Raw genomic sequence first — 11,897 nt, forward strand, 5'->3', positions numbered from 1 at the left:
ATCATTTAATTAACAAGTAAACGACATATAAGACCCTATTGAAGAGCAGAAAGTATATTACTATGAGACATTTTCCCAGTTTTTTCTTCCCGCCCTCATTATCTACATATCAGAGACCCCTTTTAACCAACCCACTAGTTTAATTTTTATTCAATTAATGCAAAAAATGACTCAATTAAGCCACCGCGATACAAAAATCCCAAATAATCACTAAGGACTTACTAATCCCAGCATCAGCGTACTGGAAGGCGGGGAACGGATAAAGTCTGTACGCTGATTTTATCCTCTTCCCTGCCTTTAACAGCACTGTCAACTAAGCCTCGGCGTGCACGTGCTGCTCTAAATGTAATTTGTCACAATATCCCTCGAGTTCAAATTTCTTGGCAATTATCTTTGCTCCGTTGCGTTTTACTCGGCGATTAGGAATTCGAGGGACGGCACTGTACCCCCCCCCCCCCCCTGCAAAAAAGTACGTCTACACTTTTCTTTAGCTTCACTATATGATAGTTTTTTAGCTGTATACTTTATATTAGACCCTCTAATCTAGATACCTTAATGGCGTGCTTCTTTGGAATCGCGATTTTTTGTTCTTTTCCCCTTAACGTTTCGGTGATTTTATTTCTTTATTCCCCTATACTCTATCTGAGGTGTAGCTTAGAGTCTTCGCGAAGGTGAAGCCGCTGCTACGTCGCTACGGATCGACCTTGGAATCGAGTGTATATGGAAATCTGTACACGCGTTAAGGAAATTGTTTAAACGAGAAGAAAACCCGAAAGGGGCGGGTATAGAAAAATGCTTAATTATTCTTTCGTCGAATTAACATTTTCAGAGCCCTTAAAATTGGTTTTTAATCCCCTAAGCTGATAAAATTTCTTTTTTTCCCCCTCCTTAGGAGTCTGGCCTTTTTTGTCCCGTTTTTAATGAAACCGAAGTAGTCGTATGGGGGATATTAGCCGCTTCTTCAGTTAAGGGGCTCTTTTTGCCGAACTATCTTATTAGAGACACATACAGGGTGTAGTTCATTGACTAGGAACGGGAGTTCGTCAGACAGGGTTGCCACACGTCAGGGAAATCAGGGAAAAGTCAGGGAATTTCAAAATGAGCCTAAAAAGTCAGGGAAAGGTCAGGGAATTTAAAAATGAGCCAAAAAAGTCAGGGTAAGGTCAGGGAATTTAAAAATGAGCCTAAAAAGTCAAGGAAAAGTCAGGGAATTTTAAAGGTTTCCTAAAGGTCAGGGAATTTAGTGTAATCTGGCCACACGTCAGGGAAAACAGGGAAATAAGGGAAGAGTAAAGGAATTTAAAAATGAGCATAAAAAGTCAGGGAAAGGTCAGGGAATTTAAAAATGAGCTTGAAAAGTCAGGGAAAGGTCAGGGAATTTAAAAATGAGCTTGAAAAGTCAGGAAAAGGTCAGGGAATTTAAAAATGAGCTTGAAAAGTCAGGAAAAGGTCAGGGAATTTAAAAATGAGCTTGAAAAGTCAGGGAAAGGTCAGGGAATTTAAAAATGAGCTTGAAAAGTCAGGGAAAGGTCAGGTAATTTAAAAATGAGCCTAGAAACGTCAGGGAAAGGTCAGGGAATTTAAAAATGAGCTTGAAAAGTCAGGGAAAGGTCAGGGAATTTCCAAATGAGCCTAAAAAGTCCGGGAAAGATAAGGTAATATAAAATTGAGCCTAGAAACGTCAGGAAAAGGTCAGGGAATTTAAAAATTAGCCTAGAAAGTCAGAGAAAGGTCAGGAAATTTAGTTTTATCATTACACCTTTTTAACGTAAGTTTACTCTAGGTCTAAGGACATTCTGTTATTATTATTTATATTCTTGAAAGGTTTTTTAACGTTGAAATATTTTTTGTACTGAAATATAAGTTTATTAAATTTATTAACTGCGGATAAATTTAAAAGTTAAACACTGTCTAATTTTGGCCTTAAAAAGTCAGGGAAAATAACTTCAAATGATCAGGCAAAACAGCGTATTTAGTCATATGGAATTTGAATCTGAGAATATTGTGGCCACCCTGTCAAAGCTGGGATATTCCATTTTGAAAGGCGTGTCATCATTAAAAATAGAGAAAAATTTAAATAGTAAACCAAAAGCTGATTTCGAAATGAACTTGAAATATTAAAAACGCTTGCTTCGGACGATACCATTCAAAATCTCCATAGATAAAGTTCGATTAATCGCCCAAACATAGACTCAATAATTAAAATTATTATTGTCGGTCCCCATTTGAGCCGTAACTATTGTAGATAACTATACATATTAGGGGATAAGTATATCTCGTTTGTTTCAAATCGGGCCCCCGTGGCTGCACGGGCCCGGGAATTTCTACCGGCTTCCCCCGAATCTTTAATTTATATTTCGTTGTTTTGAGGTAAAATATTAAGGCTAATAAAATGTTTATAACGTAAAAGTCTTTTTAACTTAATTAATTTTATATCCTAATTATTATTAGTTACGTTTAACCGTACACACGTCATAGATAATACAAAACTTGAAATCATCTTTAAAATCTTGTGCAAAATCAGCTTCGAAATATTTAAACAAAGACTGAAAACAGAAATCACGTATAAACATTTTTAAATAAGGGACTGAGAATCCAGGAATCGCAAATCAAAATTTTGGAATAAGGGACTGAGAATCCAGAAATCGCAAATCAAAATTTTGAAATAAGAGGCTGAGAATCCAGAAATCGCAAATCAAAATTTTGAAATAAGAGGCTGAGAATACTGAAATCGCAAATCAAAATTTTGAAATAAGGGACTGAGAATCCAGAAATCGCACATCAACATTTTGAAATAAGTGACTGAGAATCCAGAAATCGCAAATCAAAATTTTGAAATAAGAGACTGAGAATCCCGAAATCGAAAATCAAAATTTTGAAATAAGGGACTGAGAATCCAGAAATCGCACATCAACATTTTGAAATAAGTGACTGAGAATCCAGAAATCGCAAATCAAAATTTTGAAATAAGAGACTGAGAATCCCGAAATCGAAAATCAAAATTTTGAAATAAGGGACTGAGAATCCAGAAATCGCACATCAACATTTTGAAATAAGTGACTGAGAATCCAGAAATCGCAAATCAAAATTTTGAAATAAGGGACTGAGAATCCAGAAATCGCAAATCAAAATTTTGAAATAAGGGACTGAGAATCCAGAAATCGCAAATCAAAATTTTGAAATAAGGGACTGAGAATCCAGAAATCGCAAATCAAAATTTTGAAATAAGGGACTGAGAATCCAGAAATCGCAAATCAAAATTTTGAAATAAGGGACTGAGAATCCAGAAATCGCAAATCAAAATTTTGAAATAAGGGACTGAGAATCCAGAAATCGCAAATCAAAATTTTGAAATAAGGGACTGAGAATCCAGAAATCGCAAATCAACATTTTGAAATAAGAGACTGAGAATCCCGAAATCGAAAATCAAAATTTTGAAATAAGCGACTGAGAATCCAGAAATCGCAAATCAAAATTTTGAAATAAGGGACTGAGAATCCAGAAATCGCACATCAACATTTTGAAATAAGAGACTGAGAATCCCGAAATCGAAAATCAAAATTTTGAAATAAGGGACTGAGAATCCAGAAATCGAAAATCAAAATTTTGAAATAAGGGACTGAGAATCCAGAAATCGCACATCAACATTTTGAAATAAGTGACTGAGAATCCAGAAATCGCACATCAACATTTTGAAATAAGTGACTGAGAATCCAGAAATCGCAAATCAAAATTTTGAAATAAGGGACTGAGAATCCAGAAATCGCAAATCAAAATTTTGAAATAAGAGACTGAGAATCCCGAAATCGAAAATCAAAATTTTGAAATAAGGGACTGAGAATCCAGAAATCGCACATCAACATTTTGAAATAAGTGACTGAGAATCCAGAAATCGCACATCAACATTTTGAAATAAGTGACTGAGAATCCAGAAATCGCAAATCAAAATTTTGAAATAAGGGACTGAGAATCCAGAAATCGCAAATCAAAATTTTGAAATAAGAGACTGAGAATCCCGAAATCGAAAATCAAAATTTTGAAATAAGGGACTGAGAATCCAGAAATCGAAAATCAAAATTTTGAAATAAGGGACTGAGAATCCAGAAATCGCACATCAACATTTTGAAATAAGTGACTGAGAATCCAGAAATCGCACATCAACATTTTGAAATAAGTGACTGAGAATCCAGAAATCGCAAATCAAAATTTTGAAATAAGGGACTGAGAATCCAGAAATCGCAAATCAAAATTTTGAAATAAGGGACTGAGAATCCAGAAATCGCAAATCAAAATTTTGAAATAAGGGACTGAGAATCCAGAAATCGCAAATCAAAATTTTGAAATAAGGGACTGAGAATCCAGAAATCGCAAATCAAAATTTTGAAATAAGGGACTGAGAATCCAGAAATCGCAAATCAAAATTTTGAAATAAGGGACTGAGAATCCAGAAATCGCAAATCAACATTTTGAAATAAGAGACTGAGAATCCCGAAATCGAAAATCAAAATTTTGAAATAAGCGACTGAGAATCCAGAAATCGCAAATCAAAATTTTGAAATAAGGGACTGAGAATCCAGAAATCGCACATCAACATTTTGAAATAAGTGACTGAGAATCCAGAAATCGCAAATCAAAATTTTGAAATAAGAGACTGAGAATCCAGAAATCGCACATCAAATTTTTTTAATAAGGGACTGGGAATCCAGAAATCGCACATTAAAATTTTGAAATAAGGGACTGAGAATCCAGAAATCGCAAATCAACATTTTGAAATAAGAGACTGAGAATCCCGAAATCGAAAATCAAAATTTTGAAATAAGCGACTGAGAATCCAGAAATCGCACATCAACATTTTGAAATAAGTGACTGAGAATCCAGAAATCGCAAATCAAAATTTTGAAATAAGAGACTGAGAATCCAGAAATCGCACATCAAATTTTTTTAATAAGGGACTGGGAATCCAGAAATCGCACATTAAAATTTTGAAATAAGGGACTGAGAATCCAGAAATCGCAAATCAACATTTTGAAATAAGAGACTGAGAATCCCGAAATCGCAAATCAACATTTTGAAATAAGGGACTGAGAATCCAGAAATCGCAAATCAAAATTTTGAAATAAGGGACTGAGAATCCAGAAATCGCACATCAACATTTTGAAATAAGTGACTGAGAATCCAGAAATCGCAAATCAAAATTTTGAAATAAGAGACTGAGAATCCAGAAATCGCAAATCAAAATTTTGAAATAAGCGACTGAGAATCCAGAAATCGCACATCAAATTTTTTTAATAAGGGACTGGGAATCCAGAAATCGCACATTAAAATTTTGAAATAAGGGACTGAGAATCCAGAAATCGCAAATCAACATTTTGAAATAAGAGACTGAGAATCCCGAAATCGAAAATCAAAATTTTGAAATAAGCGACTGAGAATCCAGAAATCGCAAATCAAAATTTTGAAATAAGGGACTGAGAATCCAGAAATCGCACATCAACATTTTGAAATAAGTGACTGAGAATCCAGAAATCGCAAATCAAAATTTTGAAATAAGAGACTGAGAATCCAGAAATCGCACATCAAATTTTTTTAATAAGGGACTGGGAATCCAGAAATCGCACATTAAAATTTTGAAATAAGGGACTGAGAATCCAGAAATCGCAAATCAACATTTTGAAATAAGAGACTGAGAATCCCGAAATCGCAAATCAACATTTTGAAATAAGGGACTGAGAATCCAGAAATCGCAAATCAAAATTTTGAAATAAGGGACTGAGAATCCAGAAATCGCACATCAACATTTTGAAATAAGTGACTGAGAATCCAGAAATCGCAAATCAAAATTTTGAAATAAGAGACTGAGAATCCAGAAATCGCAAATCAAAATTTTGAAATAAGCGACTGAGAATCCAGAAATCGCACATCAAATTTTTTTAATAAGGGACTGGGAATCCAGAAATCGCACATTAAAATTTTGAAATAAGGGACTGAGAATCCAGAAATCGCAAATCAACATTTTGAAATAAGAGACTGAGAATCCCGAAATCGAAAATCAAAATTTTGAAATAAGCGACTGAGAATCCAGAAATCGCAAATCAAAATTTTGAAATAAGGGACTGAGAATCCAGAAATCGCACATCAACATTTTGAAATAAGTGACTGAGAATCCAGAAATCGCAAATCAAAATTTTGAAATAAGGGACTGAGAATCCAGAAATCGCAAATCAACATTTTGAAATAAGTGACTGAGAATCCAGAAATCGCAAATCAAAATTTTGAAATAAGGGACTGAGAATCCAGAAATCGCAAATCAAAATTTTGAAATAAGGGACTGAGAATCCAGAAATCGCAAATCAACATTTTGAAATAAGAGACTGAGAATCCCGAAATCGAAAATCAAAATTTTGAAATAAGCGACTGAGAATCCAGAAATCGCAAATCAAAATTTTGAAATAAGGGACTGAGAATCCAGAAATCGCACATCAACATTTTGAAATAAGTGACTGAGAATCCAGAAATCGCAAATCAAAATTTTGAAATAAGAGACTGAGAATCCAGAAATCGCAAATCAAAATTTTGAAATAAGCGACTGAGAATCCAGAAATCGCACATCAAATTTTTTTAATAAGGGACTGGGAATCCAGAAATCGCACATTAAAATTTTTAAATAAGGGACTGAGCATCCAGAAATCGCACATCAAAATCTTTAAACAAGAGACTGAGAATCCAGAAATCTTTTAAATAAGGGACTGGGAATCCAGAAATCGCACATCAAAATTTTGAAATAAGGGACTGAGAATCCAGAAATCGCACATCAAAATATTTAAACAAGAGACTGAGAATCCAGAAATCACGTTTAAAAATCTTTAAATTTGGGACTGACAATCTATAAATTGTGTATTAACATCTTTAAATCGGGGACTGATAATCTAGAAATCATGTATAATTTTTTTTAAATCGGAGACTATAGAATCTGGGAATCGTACATCAAAATCTTTAAAAAAAGGATTGAGAAATTGTATATCAAAATTTTTAAATCTGTGACTGTGATTCTAGAAATCATGTATACAAATCTTTAAATTTAAGCCTGAGAATCAAAGGCTTTAAGCCGAGGATTAATCATCTAAAAATCGTACATCAATATCTTTAAATCGGTGACTGAGATTCTAGAAATCATGTTTAAAAACCATTAAATTGGTGACTGAAATTCTAGAAATCATGTATAAAAACCTTCAAATCGGTGACTGAGATTCTAGAAATCATGTACAAAAACCTTTAAATCGGTGACTGTTAATCAAAATTTTTAAATCGGAGATTTAAACATTACGCGAAACCATCCTTTAAAACCCAAATTCTAAATCTTCAAAATTTGAAATTTTTCTAAATTTGTTTGGGATTTAAAATCCCGTCCAAAAAACTCTCCACCTTCGCATCCTCTTTACAAGAACCCCCTATCAGCAGAGATCCTGGCAGTTATAGAGATGCGAAACTCCCTATACCCTAAGCAAACCAGTTTTTTTTCAAATTTTTGCCGATCGCAGCGACGCCTGTACGTGGGGAGTAATCGCAGAGATCCTAGGATTGTTACCGTTGTTTACAATTTTTGCGTCTCTCGGCTTGAAACGGGCGCTTCCTTCCGGCTTGCATTTTTTGTCAGGTTTTCGGCGGAGTTTCGCATCTCTATAACTGCCAGGGTCTCTGCTATCAGCAGCCATCTAGCCAATGCTAAAACTCGGTAACTCCATCCATAAAATTTCCAATTTTCCAACTTATATCCCCGTAAAAAAAGAAATAAAAAACCCTTAACGCCAGATTTAGCCGGCAGTTTAAAAATACCACGAGCGCGGCTTAATTCCCCGAGCGGGTTCGGGAAACGCTCCGGGGGTATAAGATGGCTGGCTGTCTCACGCGTAAATAAATAATGCATGATACGTTAGATAGAAAAGGGGTCTTATAGGTTCAAACTCACCTATGGCGGGCGCGTAGATGTTCAGATAGAGACAATCTTCGCTTTGATTCTTGAGATAGTGTATCAGACGTCGCAGATATTCGTAACGTCCCGGGGGCATCACCCGCAACGCTTCCGTCTCGTTTTTGATATCCGGATACTTCTGCGGACACACGGGACCGAATCGGTCGGCCATTTTCACCCCTCTCCAATGAGACGGCGTCACCGGTGGCATAAACCTCAAAGAACCCGTCGGAGAACTCGCGTACGGGACGCCCAAAAATGACTCCACCGGCTGCAAGTGACGGTTGTTCAACGTGGTGATGAAACCGCGCATGGCTCCGTACTTGGTGGTCACCACTCTCGTATTCAATCTCTTGGAATCGGGGGAACAATCGGACATGAGCGTCAAGGTCGTTAATACCACCAACAATCTCAACGTAGAAGTCCCGCGCACCATTTTTAATTTTGGAATGTTTATAATCTGTATTCTTTTAAACTATTATAATTACGACACATAAATCGAGAAGCGTTGTTTGTTTTTTTTTTCGTTTTAATTTATCCGATTCAAGGCAGCCATGACCTTTTCGTGTCTAACACTCTCGCGGGAAGCTGGACTCGATCCAAAACGAACTGGTTGAAACGCGGGTTCAACAAAAATCAACGTTTCGAGAAGATGTTCTTTTCACGTTTTACAGCGAAAAAGATTTGGCCAAGTAATGTTTTATTCAGTCGTACGTGTGGACGAAAATCATGATTTTGCAACGGTGATTTTTCATTGCCAGCCGGAACAATTTCCCCCCTGACCAACGGCCCCCGTTCTTCTTCTCTTCGCTTCTTTTTTGCCTTTTTTTATCCTTAGAATGTAATTCTTTCTCCAAAATCCATCGTGTTCTTCTTAGAAATTTATTTTTATTTCGTAATATTTCCTCAATCTGAAAACAAATATATCAAATTTCTTATAGTATTTGTTTTATATTTTCGCAACGAGTGGCACTTAAAAATATAAAGCGGACGTTATAGAAATTTAATCGTGGCTTTTATTTAAAAGAAATAAAAAGGGATTGTCTAGGCTTAAGTTCTACCCCGACGTCGCGACTCCGTATACTTCGGTTTGTGATTAAATATGAATAAGGAAAGGCGTTTCGGAATTGCGTGGGACGTTCGGCCTTTCAATAGCTGGGAATTTATTTGGGGGGTTTGAGACGGGATCAATCACTTTGTGTTTTGCATAATCGTGGATTGGCGGCTCAGGTCTGGTCGCTACGACGCCGAGCCTGTGTTTTGGTAAGCTAATGAAACGCGTCTCCTCCCTAAGAATAAAACCCCCTGTGGTAGACAGCTCTATTTATCCTAAAGATTTGCTCGTGAGAAGTACGGATAACTACATACTGACTACTATATTTTTATAAGTTAGTGTCCTATTATTAACAAAAATTTCTGTGAACTGTTTATTTATGGATATTATTCGCGGTTGTAAAGCGAATTAATATGCAAAAAAAATAAGTTTTTATTCGGATAATTTTTGGTTATGGATAACAACAAATAATTTGGATATTTCTTATCCAAACGCCCAGCTCTAGTGTACAATTTTTTCCACGCCGCGAGTTCTTCTTTTGGATTAATTTTCAATAAATTATTGATTGTATAGTATCTGATTTAATTGACTAAACTTATGGGTTGCATTTCGATCTTCTAGGAAATAAAATTATCGACAACTTTATATTAAATTACTCTTTAAATTATCCCTTCTGCAGTTTATAGAAAAATTCAATTTTTTTCAGTTAGTTTTTTTGGCTATCAAAAGTCAAAATTTAGGTCAGAGATTCCAACAGTAGACCGGTTTTGCCCTTTTGGGGCTCATCAGTACTGTGTAGGAACTCTGGCTATTAATATTAAGTTGCAATTCACTGCTCACATATAGGGCACTCTGAATGTTTATTAGTTTTTTTGGCGTTTGACTAAACTGAAAAAACGTAGGATTGAGTAAAGAAAACTCGTTTGTGATATACTGAGTTGGGGAATTGTGACTGACGTTTCCGATTTGTGGTTTTTCGATATATTAATCTATATGATAAATTGCTTTCGATTATTATCATCGATTTTTTTGGCTATTTTCGGACGAACATGAAAATCCATATGGTTTATTATAAAATCAAAATAAACCTACGCTATTTTCTTATGTAAATTTACTTATACTATATATATCCGATAATTTAAATGTATCTTCACATTTTACTCGTGGAAATAAAATAATTTAATTTCAATTGAAACTAGATAATCCAACATTCAAAGAAACCGAACAATTGTGTCAAATAAATGAAAAATGTTAAACTTAAATCCTAGGTATATTACCGTAAATACCTAAAAAAACCGAAAGTTTACTAAGGCGTCTAAGAAGATTATTGATAATAATTTTTATAAATATTAACGAAATAATATTTTAACTAACTAATTAAAATACACCGTTTTAAAATAACGAAAAAGGATATTCATCAATTTTTATCAAACTATATTAACGAAATAATATTTTAACTAACTAATTAAAATACACCGTTTTAAAATAACGAAAAATTATATTCATCAATTTATATCAAACTATATTAACGAAATAATATTTTAAATAACTAATTAAAATACACCGTTTTAAAATAACGCCAAAGTATATTCATCTATTTCAATCAAAACTATATTAACGAAATAATATTTTAACTAATTAATTAAAATACACCGTTTTAAAATAACGCCAAAGTATATTCATTTATTTCAATCAAGACTATATTAACGAAATGATATTTTAACTATTAAATAAAATACACCATTTTAAAATAACGCCAAAGTAAGTATATTCATCTATTTCAATCAAATCTATATTAACGAAATAATATTTTAAATAATTAATTAAAATGCACCATTTTAAAATAACGCCAAAGTAAGTTTATTCATCTATTTCAATCAAAACTATATTAACGAAATAATATTTTAAATAATTAATTAAAATGCACCGTTTAAAAATAACACCAAAGTATATTCATCAATTTCAAACTATATTAACGAAATAATATTTTAACTAATTAATTAAAATACACTGTTTAAAAATAACACCAAAGTATATTCATCAATTTCAAACTATATTAACGAAATAATATTTTAACTAATTAATTAAAATACACCGTTTAAAAATAACACCAAAGTATATTCATAAATTTTCATCAAACTATATTAACGAAATAATATTTTAACTAATTAAATAAAATACATCGTTTAAAAATAACGCCAAATTCAATCAAACTATATTTTCGATTTTCGGAACAATTTGGATTACATTTCTATTAATAGATAATAATTTAAAAAAAATTAAATCCATGGTATATAAATATTTTAAAATTGAGTCTCCTGAGACCCTTTTGGGCAAGACTCAATTTTTAAATCCAGATAATATATGAACCCCAGGGTTACGTTGACTAAACTTTAAAAACCCAATTATATACTTTAAGAAATGAAAGCTAAATCGCAACAATAGAAACGCAAAAATTACCTCCACTTAAGTAGAAAGAGAGAAGTGACGTTTAAAGGCGCGACTTCCAAAAATCCAATCGTCTAGTCGTCCCTTTCCGAAAATACGAAGAATTTATTTATCTCAGCGCTGCAGGGAGAGAGGCGCGCCGCGGGCTCCGGAATATTGGCCGAGCTCCAGCGAGAGTCGCGTCTGGTCTGAGCCTCGGAGGATGAATCGCCAGAGAGCGAGAGGGATCCGCAGAAGCTGGAAAGGAGAGAGTGCACGGCGCGCCACCGGAAGATGCGCGTACCACCGCCGAACCTCCATCGCGCACTTCAACTACGACTAGCGCCCCCTCTCGCCGAAGACTTCATTTTACTACCCCTTCAACCCCCGCACCGAGTTATTCCCCTCCACTATTACCTTTCCCTTTTCGTTGCCTATCCAGAGACA

The 11,897-nt window shown here is 34.4% G+C and overlaps 1 protein-coding gene across 5 annotated transcripts in view; it reads right to left on the minus strand.

Moving 5' to 3' along the window:
* Positions 1-11,655, minus strand: part of LOC149952427 (neuroligin-4, X-linked-like) — a 206,191-nt gene extending 194,536 nt beyond the window's left edge. For all 5 annotated transcript variants that reach the window (XM_090168529.1, XM_090168528.1, XM_090168526.1 and 2 more), the window contains exons 1-2: positions 11,484-11,655; positions 7,967-8,880 (exon numbers count right to left, since the gene is read on the minus strand). In XM_090168529.1, coding sequence (XP_090024655.1) covers positions 7,967-8,405 — 439 coding nt within the window. In that variant the 5' untranslated portion in view covers positions 8,406-8,880; positions 11,484-11,655. The remainder of the gene's footprint in view (positions 1-7,966; positions 8,881-11,483) is intronic.
* Between the last annotated feature and the right edge of the window lie 242 nt (positions 11,656-11,897).

The sequence above is a fragment of the Leiobunum rupestre genome, chromosome 3 (assembly GCF_980474605.1).
Source record: "Leiobunum rupestre chromosome 3, qqLeiRupe1.1.hap1, whole genome shotgun sequence".
Classification (NCBI taxonomy): Eukaryota; Metazoa; Arthropoda; class Arachnida; order Opiliones; family Sclerosomatidae; genus Leiobunum; species Leiobunum rupestre.